Consider the following 21,058-nt stretch of genomic DNA (forward strand, 5'->3'; position numbering starts at 1 on the left):
AAAGATGTAGCAGGATTTGAGAACACATTTTAATTTTGTTTTTTTTACACTACCTTTTAAAAATGACTAATAAATCTACCTTGTACCTATTTTCTGTCATATAAATAATGTTACAATGTCACATTAAAGGTGGTCAAAGATTCAGAAAATGATTACATGTAAAAGTAATCCCTGCGAGGAAAGATACTTCAGGCATAAAACCATTCTGAATGTTATGTTTGCAACATATTTTCTACCTTTGCTTTAAGATGACATCAGATCCTGACAGATTTCCTCAAATTGTTTTCTCTTACAAGGAAACATGGAATCTTGTTGCCAATGTATAATTCTGCTTTAATCATGAGATCATGAGCTATATGCTAATGTCAGGGAGACATATAGTCTTGGCTCCTGTGATAATTTCCCTCCGATTTTAGATCATATTCCAGGTGGGACATGCCCAGATAAGTTTATTTATTTCTGATTTATTTGTTTTTGGTGATTATTGGGAGAAGATGCGACTATCCAAAGTCACTCACCTGCAGGTACACCGCTACATGTAGCTTCATGCTAACATCAGGGGTTATATTTTAGTGTTTTAAATCTCATGACAAAATCTATTAATTCTTAAAGGCATAAACGATTATTCCTTGCCCTTTTTTGTTTGGTAAATGTTTGCATGTGTATTTATTTATTGAGTCAATTACTTTACTTCTTTCTGTAACTGTGAAGGAGTTTGTAACCCTGGTTTTGAAAGTGCTACACAGTTTTACTCACATAATTATAAAGTGAGAAATTACTCATAGTGGACCTGTCCACAGACACTGAATACTTGAGACTGGGCCAAGAACAGAATCACAAGAGTATTACATGGATATTATGTGTGTTTTGAAAGCACTGCAGAATCATGAAATGTTTAATTCTGAAATCTTAAAAAAAAAAAAAAAATTAAACATTTAGGGAATTAATTTGTTCAAGTAATAAAATACACATTTTGCTTAAAATGTAGGATCTTGGCAGCTGACGGGTAACACGATACGATTACAATGTAAGACGCCCTGTTTCTGATAGCTCTCCTCCCCTCATTATCGAAAAGGAGCATGGATAGCTCGCTTCAATGAAACAGCAAGTCCCTGCCTTGTGAGTCTCCAATGATCATGTCATGCAGCCTTGCCAATATACAGAGCTGTGTAGATCCACACGGGACAGTAAATGAGGATTTGTTTTGCATGCATGTATGAATCTCTTCCAGATATTTCCCCAAAGGCATCCTGTATCCTTATTGCATCACACCTCCCATATGTTTTTTCCATCTGCCCGTCCCTTCATCTTTCCCTCCATCATCTCATTCCTCCACAGTACGTGAGTGGGTGCAACATGGCTGAAACTACCCTGGATCTAATAACAGTCATTTAAAGTCACACCAGGGCTTTTCTGGCATGATTGGAAGGAGAAGTCAAAGAAAAGACAGATATGAAATGCAGAAATAGACCAAAGACAAATAGCATGCAAAATATTTTAATGTTTAACCTATTAATAACACTGAAAAGCACATCTTTATGTGATTTCAGGCCATGGTGTAGAGCAAAAAGTACCCAAATTACAGGATTGGAGGAGTCCCATAATACCATAAAAGGCGCTCCAAATTAAAAATGTGCAAATCCAAACACAAATAAAATCCTTGAAAGAGTAAAAAAATCCTCCCTGTGACCTTCACATTTCAAAACGCATTATGTTTGTGTTGTGTGATGGTCCAATGAGTCATTCTAGAGCTTTGCTTTTCAAAGAAGAGAAAAGAAGACATTTATCAATATGGCCAAGTAATGATGTGTTTTTTTTCCCTGAAATATTGCAGAGTCAGCTGACAGAGCTCTGTCTGTCATTCTCTTTGACACAGGAGCAGTCAATCATGTTCCGCAACCCTCCATCGCCATCGTGAGAGAATAAATGCCCTCTAACCAGAGCACCTTGGCACATTTCATTATATATAAATATATACTTTTTTTCTTTGGTTTAGTCACTTATTGACCATGACAAAGCCCAAACCAAAAAAGAATGCATCCTACTACCAAGAACTGTGTATCCAAAACCTGATATATATTCTTCCTCTGCCTCATGGAGCTCCATTGTTGTCCAAAACCTATTAAAAATACATCAATGAGCCACTGTTGCACTGAGTCAAATGCTTCTTTATTACCATGACTCAATCCCACATGCACCTACCTGCTGCTCCAAACACTAGAAAAAAGGGAATACAATTCAAAGAAGTCCAGTTGCAAAATTTCCCATGGTTTAAACTCCATACTGTCTAAAGTTGTAGCTTACCCTGAAATCTGTCAGATAAAATCATTGACATATGGTCAATGTGTAAGATTTAGGCAGATTTGGTGGCATCTAGTGGTCAGCTGTGCCAGCTCATTAACAACCGCCACTTAGTCAGTGATTTAGGCATCCGACAATGCCAGAGCCACCTTGTATGGTCGTATGATACACTGTTGGTTAGCCTGACAGCATCTGTTGCAGCCGTGTGATACACTGCAGGACAACACCAGGTGAAACAATGCTGGTAGCAACATAATATAAGGAGCTGGAAAGTCCACATAGAGTGGGTGGGAGGTGAGTTGGATAGGTCCACCTTGGAGCCTGCTGTTCTCTTCCCACATATATATATATATATATTTATATATATGTGTGTGTGTGTGTGTGTGTGTGTGTGTGTGTGTGTGTGTGTTCAGCAAAACCAAAACTTTTATTCTAAACATAGCCAAGTACATTTGTTGCAAAAGAAAATAAAAATGGAAGTTGTTACAAGTTGTTTTACCATTGTAAGTTTATTTTTGAAAAAGACTGCATTAAGTGAGCAGAAACTGTCCATTTCCTGTGTAAAAACAGAAGTTTATTTTGAAAAGACACAATGCCTTAACAGGCACAAACTGACATGCCATCATAACACATAAACTACAGATGCAGGAGGATAGTTAGCTGGTCACATGTAGACTTAAACAACACTGACCAAATGGCAAAATTTGATGAGTTGGGATCAGATTGTGTTGTTGACGTCACCCATTGGTTTGTTGACTCCCAGTCTGAAGCCTTGACTTTGACATTTTGACCATCACCAGCTTGTTTTTTTGGAGCCAAAAAGGTAAAAATCTCTCCCTGTATGGTTGTCATAAATGGGAAAATTAGCTACGAAGACCAAAAACAGTTTTTGTACCTGGCTTTAAACATGTTTATTTCTGCTGTAAAGTTAGACATTTTAACACGGTGGTCTATGGGGATTGACTCTATTTTGGAGCCAGCCTCAAGTGGCTGTTAGAGAAACTGCAGTGTGGGACACTTCTGCATTGACTTTGTTTTTCCAGCTCTGGAGGTTGCAGCTTGGTAAGATACTTTGCAGATTTAAGATCATCATGTGAAAATATAAATCAATTAACACACGAGAATGTATTATTATGGATTAAGAAACAGCAATACATGAAGTACATAAATATTACCTCAGTTTTACCAGCTGCAACATTAAAGTGCTGCACAACGTTTGAATATCACTTGAATGGAACTTTCTGCTGACATTTCAAGTAAAATGAAACAAGACAGAATCTCCCTAACATTTTTGTATGTTTTTTGCTTCCTTTCCTGGAGATAGAAGTAGTCTTGTGGCTGCCCTGCTGGTAGTTTGAACTGTGGCATCAATGAAGTACCATTCTCATTCATGAGTAGGTGCTTGTTGGTAAGCCTGGAATGGCCTTTGGTTTTTTTTACAATGTTTATAGTGGAGAAAGCTGACTCACAGCTGTACTTCAATCCAAAAGTGTTCAAGGTATGTAGTGCTACTTTGGTAGCACTACATACGACCCAAGAAAACAGTCTGTGGCCAGAAAGTAGCAAGTCAGTTGCTTCATGCTTCATGCTGTCATCTCTCTGACATCTCTCTCATGCTGTTATTTTCTCTAGAAAACTGTCTACACACAGTAAGCAATCCAATTAAGTGAAGATATTGCTGTAGTAACTGGATTAGCTGCGCCCACTCTCCTCCATCGTAAAAAAACAACACCCCATGAAGATTATTACCTATTCTCATCCGTTTATGAGAAACTGTTCCCTGGTCTGGGTCCGCACTGTGCACCGCCATTTGGTAACGTCTGCGCCAGTGCATCCTATGTGGGTTCATTCACCACTAAAAAATAGTCCCAAACAAATGCACCATTTCCCTCTGTTTGAAGGTTAAAAAAATATTTACACAGCCAGAAATTAGCCTGCCACTCAACATGAGCTACTAAGTTTTACAAAAAACACATTTGTTTCTTTACCAATTGGTTTTTTTTAGCTAATTTAGCACATCTGTAAACATGTAATGTGTTCTTTAGTAGGGAACGGGACAGCCCTGTACTGCTCACATCAATATCGATAATCAATCCATTTAGTTCAAATGTTTTGACCTTTATTCCTCAGTCCCACCGCTAATAAAAACATTGTGTCTCCTTAGTCTGTAATCTTCAGTCCTTGTCAGCCATCAGTAAAATGCTTGCACCAGCCTGTCCACAGTACTCAAGGTTCAGAGGCAAGAGGAACAATTCTGATGAATATCCCATTTCATTGTTTTTCATTTCTTCCTTTCAACATTAAGTGAAACAATGCATAAATCTATAACCTGGTAAGCACTGCTTGTGTTAGCAGCGCTGCTTTAGCACAGCTCTGCTGCTGCTCCGCTGTGACACATCTAGAGTTTCGGAGTCTCGACTACTTTTTTTTGCGTGACATGCATGGTTCTCGGCAAAAATGGACAGTAAAAATCGTGATTTGATTATCATATTTACATTATACTGCCTTTCGTTGCAGTTTGAATGTATTTATCGTCACAGACATAAAAGCATGTAAGTATAACTTTTAAACTGAACCTTACCTGTCTCCATTTCAAAATAAAAGTCCTCTTACAATGCTTCTGTTGACAGAATCCCTTTATTAGTGAACAAAAGTCTTTTTATTATGAAATATTTGCAGTGTCATGTTGTTGACAATGCAGTGGCTTGCATGGCTCCCTAAAGTAGTGGAGTATCAGCTTTTAATTGTGGAAATACAGTAGTTATAGAAGCAGGCAGCTCTGCAGGAGCACTACAGCAACAACTTTGGCTGCGTGAACACCGCAAGCCTGCAAGCTGCAGCAGTTCAGCGAATGAGCTCACTCAAACAGGCAGTGTGTTCTGGACATAAATGTGCAAACATCTTCTTTATCATAAAAACTGATGACTACCTAGGCACAGATATGCCTCCCTCCTAGGTGGAAGAAGTTCTGAAATCCGAGAAAAATCTGAACAACATCCTAAAATCCCAGAAACCTCCTCAAATCCTAAAAATGTCCTAAAATACTAGAAACGTCTTAAAATCCTACAAATGTCCTAAATTCTTATAAAGATCCTGAGATCCTAGAAATTTCCTAAACTCCTAAATGTCCTAAAATCTCAGAAATCTCCTTAAATCCCAGAAATGTCCTTAAATCTCCGAAATATCCTTAAATCCCAGAAATGTCTTTAAATCCAAGAAACATCTTAAAAATCCTGGAAATGTTGTTAAATTCTAAAAACATCCTAAAATCTTGCAAATGTCCTTAAGTCCCTGAAACATCTAAAATCCTACAAACAAGCATGGGGCTGCTGCGACTGTCCCCCTTTGCCTCCTGTCATTTTACAAAAGTGGCCCTTGACCAAAGCAAATTGTGTATCTCCGCTATAGACTTGGCTGATCTGGAGGTGTGACTTGGACTTTGAGCCATCACAAAGGTTAAGCTGATTGAAATAAAGGCCATAAGAGTGTGCAGTAGAGTTACTTGCACTCATATTAGTAAGGTGTGAACAAAAGAGTTGATTTTTTTCCTTCTTTGAGACAGAAAAGTTGAGAGTGTGACAGTGGTGCAGTGCAACATGAGGCCAGTGTTCCAGCAGCACAATGCAGTAATGCAGCAGCTTTCAGTGATTTCAAGGAAGCCTTTCTTCCATGACTGATGACTATAGTGGAGCCTGACAGCGAACAGTCCACAGTCCACTAGTCGAAAATGAAAGCAGCAGGCTCTTTCATGTGCCGGTGCGTGCTCACACACAAACAGCAGCCTCCTGTGGAGAACTCGTGTTCACTGCAAACCTTTTGGAAACCATTACAATCATTATGGACGTGCGTGCACATATGGGGGCGACGTGGCTGATGAGAGCAGTTACCGGGGGGACCGTGGCTGCCTGGTGCATCGTATTGACTCCTGATGCAGTTATCTCAGCGAGAGTGTCGGAGTAGGATGCACGGGCTGCAGTCAGGCAGTGATGGAGGGGCGGAGAGGCAGACAGTAAGGTCACTCAGAGAGCACGGCAGCCAATGGATTTTATGCTTCCTTGCTGTTACACCCACTGGATTTATAAACTCACTTGTTAAGAGAGGTAAAGCTCGCAGTGGCTTGAGTGCATTTTTGGTCAAAGTGCGCCGACAGATGTTTTATGTAATGGTCGTTTGTATTCTGACCGAAGGCCGCAGCTGATCCCTGTTTTCACTGGCGGGCATGGCCGAAGGCAGCCTAGCATCATGTCCGCTTACCTTCTCTTAATTCATCTCACTTTTTACAGACACATCTTTTAACATATCTCAGGTCAGGTAAATCCTGGTTTGAATCCGGCAGCCAAGCCATTTATGCACCCCGGGCGGTATTTGAGGAATGAAATGCAGTATGAATTTTTAAAGAGTGCACATACGCGTTGGGTCTCCGGCAGCATCTCTGATTCTTTGTGCTTTTGCTTGATCCACCTGCGAAAATTCATACTGTCAAGGTGTATCTCCTCTGATACTCCAGATATGCAAAGATTTCCCTCCACTCGCAAGAGGCATTAAATTGATTCTAAGCTGTTTTTATTTTTTATGTATTTATTCTAGCTGGGAATATAAATACGGCAAACTCGCTGAGCGCTGGCTGAAAGGATCAGAACAGTTACCTTCCAAGATAAAACTCAGCTCTCCTCCTTTTGTTTCCTTCTATGCAAACATAATCCCACACCAAATAGAATTACCAGTGGACAGGGTTGTAAAGATTGACTCAATAAATTGATCTTATGACAAACAATAGTGGTCGGATTAACTGGATAAAAAAAGAGAGATCAAACCCCGGGAAGAATCCACCTCTCCAGAATAAGAGGGATTTAGGGTTTGAAACCAAAAGGGGAATTGACTAATGTATTTTTAAATTGAAAAACATGGAAATGAGGCTTTTTGTCCACCATGTGCGGCATAGCCTTCAGTTATTATAATTACCCAGGAGGCAGTATTCTGTTTCTTCCTATGCTTTCTTATTCCATGATGGAGGTCAAAGAAGCAAAGCACAAATCCACAGCCTCGGGGTATTTAGTGATGGTGTATTTTATGGCTTCCACCGGTGAGCATGCATTATTTTTTCACCTCAGACTTGTAGCCACAGATGTGATTGATGTGTGGTAGTTAGATTGGGTCATGGTGATGATCTGGCCTCAATGGGTGATTTACATCATCATCACTTTTCAGTTTATCATCACTGACTTCAAGTCAGCCGTTAAACTGTGTTACACTCACATGATAGTTTGACAGAAAATCGAACACAGCAGACCATGGGGAGCTTGGCTCCTCTTAATAAGACATGAGCTCCCCTTCAGACATGATTTGTAACATATTGGGGGGGGTCTCTAAAGTCATTCTCTGCAGTGGGTCACAGCAAGGGTCAGAAAACTTTTTGCTTTTTCTTATCTTATTTTAACCCTCTGCACTGTATTTTTGCTCATAGTGATGTTATTTAGAGTTTCTTGAAATGCTTCATATGCCTAAAATCTGCACAACTAAGCTAAAAGAATATGGAAGCCAAAAAATAAATTAAAAAAAATAATAATGATGATTGACAAAAGTTTAAAAAAAATGTGTCATTACAAAAAAAAGTCAGACATGTTTTTATCATGATTTTACAACATTAAAATAAATAAATAGAAAAAACACTGATGTGGGTCGAGTTATCCATTCCAAGTATTAACACGAGGAAGAGATGTGACCGTCGTGTGTTTTATGGTGACCTTGGATTCCCCCCAATATAATAATAATAATATTAACTTTATTTATATAGCACCTTTAAAAGCAGAGTTTACAAAGTGTTTTGACAAACAAGGCAAAGCAGGGCAAAGCAGATGCAGGTTGGGTGTCAAAACAAAAATACACAACCAATACTAATTAGAGGAAATACAGTTCAAAGAATGTTAGCAGTAAACAGAAATAATAGTACTAATAACAGAATTAAACACGATTGAGACAGAATAAAAGAGTCAGTTCTGGCCCAATGTGTTTAATACTGCTCTCCTACACTCTAAAATCAAACTATTTGGTTAAAAAATGACAAAAACAACAGTTTGCATCAATCTTTTTGAATTATGTGGACTGGAAATTAAATCACATCCAATGAGCTCACTTCATTGAGTTAAGGGAATTAGCTTCTCCTCTACAATCAAAGGCATTTTTAAGTATCGTCAACTTAATAACTGACAGCAAAACAAGTTTTTAAGCAAGAAATGTCTTTTGTGTCATATGTTATTGGCCTGCAGGTTCCTAAGACAGTCTGATTTTGTCTTTGACTTTCTCCAGGCATTTTTAGTGGTCAGGGGAGGGGATTTCAAATCCTGAACTGAAGGTGGAGAAGTTGAATTCCCAAGCCTATTTTATTGGCTTACTACAAATTAAATTTGGTTTTAAAACAATTAACACACAAATTTGAGTTTAAATTTCACATTCAATTTTCACATTACTAAGTTGATGTAATTGTCAACATGTTTATGTCATAACAACTCATCAAAATGATGTTTGCAAATTAAAAGGTTTTGTCTAGATCAATACATTTGAATTTTTATCCTGCAGCCATGCATTTAATTAGGCGACGGTGATAGGTTCCTTATATTACTTTTTAAAGTGTGCACACATTTGTGCTCTTTTTTCTGACTTGTATTCACTTTTTTTCATCTTTGAGTATCTTTTCAGTTTCTAACTATTTTCAGACCAAAGGGGAGAATCAGTCCAAAACACTCAAATCAGCATTAGGCCCCTGTGATGAGAGGTCAGCTCTGTCTCCCTGAGGTGACATCTGTACACAGCTAAAGTGCAGATAGGCACTCACAGCAGATTAAGTTTGGGGAGAGTCCTGGTTGAATTATAAGAAAATCAAAAATATCTCTATGCACAAGATATTAAGTGTTTACTAAATCAATATTTCGCCCAGATCAAGATCTCCTGACTGTTAAATGAATGTTACAAGTTGACATATTAGCAGGCAGCAATTGAGTTCCTTTCAAAATAATTCTGGCAACACATTTTAGTCATGTAATTTTTGGGAGACAGAGTTTGGGATGTCAGTACACACTGCTTCACTTCAAGGGGTCACAAACTAAAAAGGCTGGACACCACTGATATATAAGTGAAATAACTAGTAATGGATTTGATCAGCCCAGTGAAAGCAAAATAGCCAATAATATATTATGCAACCTGAGATATTAAACAAGAGGAGTGTGACATGTTTTAATTGTTATGAAATGCATAATTTAACCTGGATGGCTGCTTTCCAGGAGGTTACCAAAAACAGATGGAGAGTATCCAAAAAGAATGGACAGCATCAGGGGTGTAAATATAGACAGTGCAGGCAGGGCGGTTGTACTGGGGCCCATGGGGTGAAGGGGCCCATAGAAAGTAGGCCGTCAAACAATATGTCGCGCAGGAATCAACCTTGTGAGTAATTCAGATCGCCAAGAGAGAACTGAGACTAAATCAAAAATGCTTCTATTTGCTGCATATGAAATCACTGTTCTTTTAAATAAATCAGATCAAGCTTTTTTTATATAACACCTTTCATAGAGAGAAACTCCTACACACTGTTCCACTTGACATGTTTATTGAATGAAAAAAAAAATCGGTATAGCAGACTTTTATCAGGTATGATGGCAGCATCAACACTTTTCTACATATGTACAAACATAGACTGCCTCAAAATGTTTGTATATATGTGAAGTTTTGATACTGCCATCATACCTGATGAAGGTCTGCTTGACATTTAGTACATGTCAGCAGTAGATGGGATAGTGTGCAGGAGTTTTTCACTTTGTTTATAGACTGAGGTGTGCAGAGATTCTCCTCAGCAATTTAAAGGTATAGCACCTTTCATACAATCATGCAGCCCCAAGGGCCTCACAGAGCAGGATTAAAATAGCACAGAAAAAGCAGTGTATATATATATATATACATATATATATATATATATATATATATATATATAGAGAGAGAGAGAGAGAGAGAGAGAGAGAGAGAGAGAGAGATTACAACAATACTACAAAATTAAAACAATAAATGATTTAATGTTTGTTTTGAAGGATTAGGACATAGTAGCAAACTATGACAAAATTAGTTATAAAATCCATGCTTGTAGTACATGAGCTATAAATAAACTATGAAAAACCTATTCAGTGTAATGACTAATTCCTAATTATCTTTGGTATTTTTGTCATTTACAAATACAGTACATAAGCAGTGGGGAGTTCTGTGTAATCTGTATGTTGGTGTAATTCAATAGCACAATAAGACTATATGGTAGCCAGTGGCACATTACTGGCCCACTGTAGCCGCAGCCGCAGGACAGCATGCTGGATGTTCCGAGACATGACTCTGCTGCATCAGTACGACACACTACACCTCTAACTGTAGTTCTGTCATCTCGGACAGTGGATTTCAACGTGTATTCTGCATATGCCCTCCATATTTACATATCAAGACCTAACCCCATGTTTTTTTGGGGTTTTTTTGCATGCCTCCGTGGTAAATGAAAAATCTAAAAATCAGGAAAAAAAATTGCTGTAATGTTAACATTAGCTGGCTGACTTAACATTGTCATCAATGTTAGTATACTCACCTGGCATGCTTTATAGTTCAAAGTTTGCTTGCTTGCTACAGCTAATAGGTGCATATATTAAAATGTGCAACCACTAAAGATAAATGATAGCTACTATGAACAAAATAATTAAATACAATTTTTCTTATCATCAATTGTTGACACTATTTCCATGATTTCTGCCATTTCTGCCGCCCTGAAACAACATGCAAACTTCAACTCTGGTATCATTAAAATTTCCCAATTTCCCACTTGTAATTATGACTTAGGAGGGCCTTTCATATGCTCATACCTTGTTAATATAGTAAATATGTCATTTCCAAGAAGCACATGAAGGCAGCATTATCTATGCTCTCTTCATAGCCAGACTCCACTGACAAAAACAATAATTTTACTTCACTGAACACAGGAGCTGCTGGTCTACCACTGCCTCAATCGGAATTTTGTTTGTGTTAGTGTGTGACTTTGGGATTAGTTTGGATTCAACAAATTCTCTCAATAACACAAACTATATACAGATCAAGGCAGCCGTAGACCAGCAGCTCCCATTTTCAGCAAGGTAAAATTATTGTTTTTGCCAATGGAGTCTGAAGAGAGCATAAATAAGTTTCAGTTTCAGTTCAGTTTCCCCTTTGAACAAGGCAGAGTCTTTTTGTTAAGTACTGAGCATAAAACTGGATAAAAGAGACTTGGATTATACTGCATGAGTAGTGTGAGATTTAACAAATGGAGGTTTAATTGTAGTTTTGCTGTTTTTAAACACGTACCGTATTTCTATTCATCAAGAATTTTCTCCCTTTTTGGAATCTTCGTTCACCATTGAGGCATGCTAGAAAAATTTCTTCAAAAAAATCAATGTAACACGGAGTGATTAATTGATATACAAGGTATTTCTTTAAAATTTTAAACTCAGCATTGTATTCTTCTATATATTTTGAGGGCTATCTTTTCAAGATTCAAGAAGTTTATTTTGCCATTTGTACATGTACAGACAAGCAGTACAGGTGGCCTACATAGCAACTCCTTTTGTGCAAGCTCTGAGTGGTGAAAAAGACAATAGAGATAAAAACAAACAAGAATCAAAACATGCTACTAATGAATATTTAAAAGAAAGAAAGTTACAGTACAATTTAAAAACACACCAGCCTTTGTGGGATATTTTACACATAAAAACAAGTCCCAGAGCATGCAATAGAATATCAAATAGTACAACATAATTATGTGTTATCACGCCCCACGCTGCCTCGTTTTGTACTTGTACTAAAATGCCATATAGAGTGATGGCCTGTTGCTTCCACAGCAATCTGCTCGTGTTCTGTAACAGCAGATGATCAGCTCACACTCATTCTCCGCCATCACTCGCCTCCTCTCTGTGTATCTTTACTCTATGACTTGAATCAACAACATCACAAGTGTAGCAAAATCCCGTCAGCGACATGAATCCTCTTTGTCATGGAGGTGTGAATATGTTGTCTCTGTCTCTCTGTGTTTGTGCATAATTATGAACTGGCAGCGTGTCATTCATAATCTGAGAGGAGAATCATTTACCACTTGTTGTGGAAGCCGGAGCCAAACAGCAGCCTTCTCTATTGACTTGTTTGTTTGTTTGTATTTTTTGCTTCCTTTCACTAATCCATGTCCAGAGCACACGTGAGGACAAACATTACTACATGAACATGATTTTCCTCCAATACAAATTGGATTTCATGCACAACATCACAAACTGATCATGGAGTGTTTCTTATTTATATATCATGTAGAAATTGTTCAGTATTATCAATTAAAGGAATACTTCACCTGCAAAGTCACCATTTGGTGATCACTTATTTATTGTGTTTTACAATTTAATTATTGAAAAAAACCTTTTTGTTCCCTTCAATGAACAAAGATTCCTCATTCGCTGAGTATTGTATAAGGGAAGGAAACTTTGTTTTTCTCACATGCCTCCAAGGTTAACGGAGAATCCAAAAAAGTCGAAATATGTAGCGTTTTAACAAACGCATGTTTTTGGGTAGCTCTGAGGATACACCTGGATATACAAAACTTAGATTGTATTTTATGAGTTGTGTGACAATTTGTAAAATGGATTGGTCCCCAATTCCATTCAATTCTTTCAGAATGCTTGGCTTTTTTGCATTCTGTGTTCGCTAAACAATAAATTAGTAAAGAAATCTTTTTCGCACATGCCTAAAAGGTGAACAGAGAATCCCAAAAAAGGCAAACAACTCATTGGGGACCATCCATTAACTCACACAACTCATACACTATAATTCAAGTCTCATTTATCCAGTTGTATCCTCAGTGCTTCCCAAACACATGCATATGTTAAAATGCTACATCGTTAAATACTTTCACTGGTAAATAGTTTGTTTTTCTCACATGCCTACAAGGTGAATGGAGAATCCAACAAAAGCTACTCACAGGTAAAATTGTTTCACAATGTAATGTTTTTTGGGAAGCACTGAGGATACAGCTAGAAACATGAGACTTGGATTAAACTGTGCGAGTTGTGTGAATAAACAGATGGTCCCCAATGACCTCAATTAATGAAGAACGATCACCTTTTTTGGATTCTTCATTCACTATGGAGGGATACAAGAAAAACAAGTTTTGTTCACAAATTCAAGGTGAAACACAAAAATTAAGCAATAAACAAATGTTGAAGTATTCTTTTCAGAGAATTCTCAATTTTCAACCTACACCCCAGATCCAAAAAATGTAACCCATGGTTAGTCACCAAAATGAGCAGACTGTATTTTTTTAAAGGTTGGAGCTAATTATTGAACTCTAAAACTTTGGAATAAAAACTCATCATGTTTTAAATAGTGGTTGACTGAATTAAGTACCCTGGAAAAGAGTAGATACGACATAGCTGAAAAAATGTAATGTTTTTTTTATATATATACAGAATCCATTTCTCACCTACTGGGTACCACATTTGAAAAGTGATCAATAATGTTCATTTATGTTTTTAAAGAAACTTAATAACCTGTTTAACATTAATGTATGGGTGTGTAGTACATTTTTCATTGTCTACATGGTCATTTTTACATTGCTGTCCAGTTTCTACTCCATGAATACTGCAGGGATTCTGGGTACACCCATAAATTATGCTCCCACAGACAATACTATGGACCCATGTGTGAAATAAAACAAAGAGATGATAACTTCTCTGCAGATATCCTGTTTTAGGCTGTGGATATACTTTAGCTCAGTATGGGTAGATGCCAGGATGTCAGTTTTTGATGTTTTTGTCTTTGTGATATGACTGAAAAGCTTTAAATAAAACAGTCAAAAGAGATAAAGTTGAATAAGAAAAATTGGAGCTGAGGCCAAAAATAGATCAAATTTCACAGTATATTCATTTGTAAAGTTGAGAACTGATCCTGGGTCGCTGAGAGTTGAAGACAAAGTATCCACCCACCCATCCGCCCGACTTCTACTTTCCTTCTGCAGCTCTATTTCAGTGTCTGTGTTCTCCACGTCTCTCTTTTCATGTCATCCTTTCAACCACCCAACAACCCCTAACTTCTCGTGCACGCAGCTTATATTTGCATACGTATTTACATTCGAAGACACGGCGCTCATTTCCTCTAAATTTCCAGGAGACCAGCTGCTTCCCAAGCAGCATCTCTGACACAGTCTTGACTCTGTTCCCATTCAAACTGCAACACTGCAGGACAAACACACACACACACACACTCACTCACGCAGCGGCTTTCATTTCAAACGGCCTTCCATGATAAGAAATGTGGGTAACAATGAGATGTCTGCATCAATAGCCCACTTCAGCCCAACATCCAAGAGTCACGTGGGATCAAACCCACATCAAAGCCTGGCCGACGCCACTATGAAAGCCGGGCAACAATGGAACAATAATTAAAGCCACATGGATATCGAACCAACCCCCTGTAATGCACACACACACACACACACACACACACACACACACACATCTCACTGCCTCTTTGTCACTGAAATAGAAAGAGCACTGTTTGATGTCTGTCATGACAATACACCAACCCTTCCGAATCTTGACATGCAGTTACCTGCCACACAATACATAAGCGAGTCATTTCCATCCATTTGAATGCAGCAAACACACTGTCATCCACTAAAGCAGCCCATCATTATTTGGGCCGAGGGAGGCTGTCATAGCAGGCAGTAATGCAACGGCAATACATAACAAAAAATGCCAAAGCGCTTCCAATGCACTGTTTAATGAGGCAATATACAAGAATATGCTTTGGCTGTATTGATTCATACACTTTTTTTTCCCCATTCGTGAATAGCCGGGCTCATTTACTTCATTTATCATGTAATTAATATCCAGAACGAGCTCACAGTAGTCCTTGATTAATGTTCATATTTCTTTCTCTTGATGGGATTTCTCCTTTCAGTGTATAGGGGGATTAATTGAACTGTTTGAGTGGACTGAAGCCAAAAAATATCAAATCAAATATGAAAATAGAAGTTGACTATCCAGATTTTAGATAGAATTGACCCTAACCCTTTGAGACAGGGATTAACATCACTTTTCTAGTCCTGCTTTTAGGTGCCTTTTACAAGTTTTTAAACCTCTGAACACTAAACAAAACGTGCAATTAAAAACAACAAACATGGGGAAAAAAGCAATGAGCAACTTGGTAAAAAATATTCAACAAATTGCAAGAAATTGGTGGATTTTAAAGATTTATTTTATTAAGCCAAAGGTAAGTGTCTAGGGAAAAAAGAAAAAAAAAATAAGGAAAAAATATCAAAAGTGTCTAGGGAAAGAGGGAAAAGGCTAGGGAAAATATAATAATTACAATTGTTACACATTTATATATATACTGTATATATATATATATATATATATATATATATATATATTTCTTTTTAATTTTTAAACACTTGTCAAAAATACTTTTCAGGTGATCTCCATGTTTTCTTTCTTTTTTTCTTTTTTAACAAATTTTCAGGTATTGTTCTTGTACTTTTTTTCATAATTTCTTGCTAATTATTGGGTAATTTATTCTTTCATTACTCATTGCCTTTTGCCCATGTTTTTGGAAGAAATCTAGCCAATTTGCTCACGTTCCAAATGGTTAAAAGCCTTGATAATAAGTTCTTAATAAACTCGATCTGCCTCTGTTATGATGGGAATCTAAGGGGATATTAACTTTTCACTTAAGTTTTTTGGATGACTTCAGGGCAGTAGCTTAAGATATTTGAAGGTCATTACACGCCGTGCCTCGTTAGAAAATAGGTCAATAAAAAGTTCCACCATGAGCGCCTGGCTCTGTCTTCAGGGCTGCACCACCAGCACGCCGCTGATGACATAAGGCGCGTAATAGCGCGGATACTTGTTGGATGGCCTTATTTCCTTTATGAGTGGGTGTGCTTTAACCATAACTCGCTTAGCTTGTGATGGGAAATGGGAGGGGGGTGTTAAAGAAAGAAGGAAAAAAAGATCCCTTGTACCTCTTCAGCATCGACCTCCTCCTCGCTGTCAGTGGGTTCCGGCGCTTTCACGAACCACCACTGGATCTCCAAATACACCGACGCGGTTCCGCTCTGGAAAGCGCACGCCATTTCTATGTTTTGTCCCTCTTTAACCGTCATGTTGGAGGGCAGATCCGTGAAGCGACCTGCAGATGACAAAAAGAAGGGAGCAAGGAGTAGAGAGGGAGGGAGGGAGGGAGATATGATATGATGGGGGGACAGTTGTGTGATTTGTGCACGCAAAGAAATACCCATGAATTAATCACTTAAACGGTCTGCTTGTGAGCGCAGTCGTGAGAGTTGCGGCCGCAGCAGCTGTGCGCTTGATAAAGGTGCGTTCTTGTTTTAATTGAAGGAGATGGCGCCCCCCCCCCCTCCCCCCCAGTCACAGATACCGAAGCGTCTTCATTGGGAATTTACATAACGCACAGTTGCACCATCGCTACATTATTCAGACACTTAATTACGAGCGGGGGGGGGGGGGTATTTTTAGGGGAGTTTTTTTTTGTGTGTGTGTGTGTGTGTGTGTGTGTGTGTGTGGCCGTTTTTGGGGCTCTCTGTATCCGCGATAATATGATATACTAAACTTGATTGTATCAGAATGAGGCAACACAAAGGAGCATAAAAAGGGAAAAACAGAATAAATAATAAAGGAGTTTGGTTTGGGGGACGCTAAAAAGGGAATTTCGCCTAAAGGAGAGTGGTGGCGACGATGCATGCAAACTTTCACACGAAACCTTCATTTTAATTACACGCACAGTCCAGTTAAGATCATCTAAAGGTTTGTGCGCACTTAGTGATTTTGGAATGCGGATAGATGGAGAAAGAAGATCACAGAGGCAGTTTGAAAGTGAGAATCACAGTCATGGAGCAGGGCAGGATTTCAGGATTTCAGCACCACGGACAGCCGCATGCTGCAGCTGTCCGTGGTGCTGAAATCACCGGCCGTTCGCTCACTTTTTATGCTCCCTAAAAAAGAAGTTCTACTTCTATAATGGCCAATCTATTTCTGGCATGAGAGAATATGAGAGAAAAAAATCAGCCGTCCGGTTCTCTTGCACGCGATGTGAAATGACTTGATTTCAAACAATCACCAGTTGCATTTTTTTCGTCATCGCGGTGTAAAAAACGCGACCTTCTTCATCTTCCATCGCTTTCCCCCCATTTCTGGGCTTTTGTTTTTAAACAACACATCTCGCTTTAAACATTTTATCCTCCAAAAAGCCTCCTTTGCATTTCTGGAAACACTGCGCACTTTTAACACTTTCTCCCACCGAGGCTGCTTCCACCATGCAGGGCAGCAAGCTCGACACGATGACACCGAGATAGAAAAATCTGCATGTCTTACCTTCAAAGGAGAATCCAAATTGCACGCAAAATCCGGCTAAGAAAACAAATCCAACAGTATCATGAGAGGTCCACATCATTCCAATATAAGAGGGGGTTTTCACATCAGCCGAACGGGGGATAAAAAGGCGAAGGTTTCCCAAAATTGCCAACACACCAGCAAAATCAAACAGTTGCTGGGCGAGTGTGTTTAAACGGAGATTGCCGAAGGTTGAACATGCTGCAAAACTACAGCTTGTCGTTTCTGAAGTTCTCTTTTTTTTACCCCTTCTTCTTCTTCTTCCCCTCTCTGTGTCTCTGCGGGAGAGACTGTCGACTGCTTGGCTGTACTGAAGTCTGTAAAATAACCGGGCTGCGGTCTTCGTCTGCGCTACCGGAGAGACGTCAGTCTAGTGGATCACTGTGGCATCCACACACTCCACACCTCTGCAAATCTAGTCCTCACCCGGCCCCTCGCTGTCACCTTGACCGCTTGATACAAACATGCGCGAATCTTTGCATCCAAAAACAAAGGAATGCATCTTTTACATGCAGTCTTTATTCTGAAATATTTATTATGAGCGCAGAATGTTACAATTTGTTTCCTGTGCGGGACTTTTTTGTTTTTTCTTTTTTTTTTTAATCACAGATGTTTTTCAGGCCTTAAAAAACAGAGACAAGCACAAGAGAAAACTTCCCCTTTACATTATATCTTTTTTCTAAGTGTGCGTATTTAGTGTGGGTGTGTCCAACTCTTGAGTGCTTATGCAGTCACTCGTCTGAGAGGCTATAAAACAATATTGTAGCATTAGATAGGAGCATACAGGGAGGGGGTGGAGGTTGTGGTGGATGTGGTGGTGGCGGGGGGGGGTGGAGCAGCGACCCGGCAAGTGCAGGGCAGGTATAGCATGTCCCGAGTCATTAAGATAGAAGAGATCCTGCTGGAATATTATTAGTCTCCCGGGCACACTGAGAACACTTTGCCCTTTTTGTCGCAATGGGCACAACTTGTGCTTCTCCTAATATCTGCTCTTAATTAATTCAGAGACCAATCAGGGATCATCCTTTTGGGAGGAGCACTTTTCTCTCCCATCAGCTAAAGTGTGTGTGGGCTGAGGTGTTAAAGTGACTGCTCTAAAGTCAGCTGGATGCGATGTGATGTAATTTTATTTAGACAGAGACAGTGCACAATAAAACATATAAAACAAGAAGATGCATTGTACCAGGTTTCAGAAAAGCTGATTTTTCTGTCCGAAAAACAAATACATTAATGACAGAATTTGATTGAGTAAAGGACAAACATTACAAACATTATTATCCCCATATCCCACCCCACATAATCATGAAAAATCTCAAATTTGTGCAACATTGCAGCTATAAAATTATCAGGGCACAGTCATTCCCACATCCTAAAACCAGTTTCCCCCCCCCCCCCCCAACATTTACAAATATGTGCAAAATTTGAAATACATTTTTTTTTTTTAATTATATGTGCGATGCTGTGCAATCCCAAATCCTGAACCCCAGCCACACACACACACACACATTAATTCACAAATGTGTGCAGGTTTGCTGCCATAGTACCCATCGTTTTGTCAAATATGAAAAGCTTTTAAAACTTGGTGCATGTTATTATCTCTGTTGGTATTCCACTGATTTATGGCTTCAAAAGAAAAGGATCATTACCCTAACGAAGTCTTGCATTTTAAAAATTGCACTTTTCCCTGGTAGGTGACTGAGTGGCTCGTATTATTTTTTCTGAGCTGTATGTAATTTTTTTTTTTTAACTATTTGTCCCAGCCATCAGCTGGTTCACAGTAAATTCATGATATAAAACAAATATTCTGGAAAATAATATTTTTAAATAATCTTAAATATTTGACTGTGATCATCAGAAATCTAGCTCTCGGCAAAATATTCCCAAGCTTTTTAAAAATATTTCTCCAAATCTACCAATTTTTGCAATCTTCCAATCTTCCTTACCGAGTTGCTTATTTCCCCTTTTCCTATGTTTTTAGAAGATATTAATCTAATTTGCTTCAAATGTTTAAATACTTCTGAAAGGTGTCTGAATGCAGAAAGAGAAAAGTGATGTCAATCCAGGTTTTAAGGGGTTAAACAGTACAGATTTGTCTTTCATTGTAGTCTTAACATCTACCACATTTTGCTCTTGCAGTATCTTGTCATTCAGACATCTGGAGCCTCTTTACATGCCTGCATGCAGACAGTGAAGGACTCTGAAACATGACCATGGATGAATCACGGATACATACAATTACAATTACTCATGATTACGTCATTCAGTAGTATAAAATAATAATTTTCTACGACACAATCATTTGCTGAAATGACACACAGGCGTGGAGCAATGTACTCATACTGGTGTAAACTGAGCTGGAATTCCAGAAAGCTATAAACAGTTTAAAACTGGAAAACATAAACAACACAAACAAATCACCAGGATTACAGACTGTTCATATTGCAAGTATTTTTTAATAAGATTTTCTGTGAGCTGTTGCCAGAGTTATTGCAACACCAGTCTTTTTTCTTCCACTGCAAGTAGCTCCCTAATTTCTGAAATGTGTTTTATGTCGGGGAATAGTGTTCAATAGTTTTCCACTTCCTTATGATAAATTGTAGCAATCATCAGTGCAGTAATTCTATTTAAAGTTTGTTTGGGAAGGCATTTTCAGCCTTTATTTTGATAGGGGACAGTGGAGAAGTGACAAGGAATGAGGACAAAGTGAAAAGGCATGAAAGAAAGGATTCTGCATTAAGACATGGCATTGACATGATCAACATATTAACCCTCTGAAACCTGGACTGACATCCATTGACCATTGCATCCAGATTATTTTGACAAGCTTTGACCCTTAGAACCCAAATTGGTTTGATTTCTTTCAAAAAACATTGGGGAAAAAAGCAATGAGCAAATCTGCAAGACATTGGTAAACAAGAAAATGACCTTACATTAATGATCTATTTTTAAAAAGAGGGAAGAACTATGAGAAGATCATACCCCTAAGAATAGGGGGAAAAATTCCAGAAAACTATATTTATAATTAGAAAAAAAGGTATTTAGAATTATTTAACAGAAAATACAAAAAAAATATTGAAAATACTTTTTTCCATTTTCAGTGGTTTCTTGTTCATTTTCTTATTTTTTTATTTTAACTTTTTTATTTTCTGGTAATTTTTCTTGCAATTTTTTTCCTTTCTTTGCCATTTTTCGGGCCATGTCGTTGTTGTTGTTGTTGCTCATGACCTTCTCCCCATCTTTCTCATATAAGTTAAACCAGTTCACTCAAGTTTCAAAGAGTAAATGGATTGGTTCACTTTTTAAAAAATTCTGTCCTA

At 38.3% G+C, this 21,058-nt stretch overlaps 1 protein-coding gene across 1 annotated transcript in view; it reads right to left on the reverse strand.

Annotated features, from left to right (window-relative positions):
- vstm2a (V-set and transmembrane domain containing 2A) overlaps positions 1–18,318 on the reverse strand; it is a 118,230-nt gene extending 99,912 nt beyond the window's left edge. Inside the window, exons 1-2 of the mRNA XM_088072181.1 lie at positions 17,724–18,318; positions 16,355–16,521 (exon numbers count right to left, since the gene is read on the reverse strand). Of these exons, the coding sequence (XP_087928307.1) occupies positions 16,355–16,521; positions 17,724–17,802 (246 nt within the window). The 5' untranslated portion in view covers positions 17,803–18,318. The remainder of the gene's footprint in view (positions 1–16,354; positions 16,522–17,723) is intronic.
- Between the last annotated feature and the right edge of the window lie 2,740 nt (positions 18,319–21,058).

Source organism: Plectropomus leopardus, chromosome 21, assembly GCF_026936395.1.
Source record: "Plectropomus leopardus strain MGB_pleo_1.0 chromosome 21, ASM2693639v1, whole genome shotgun sequence".
Lineage (NCBI taxonomy): Eukaryota > Metazoa > Chordata > Actinopteri > Perciformes > Serranidae > Plectropomus > Plectropomus leopardus.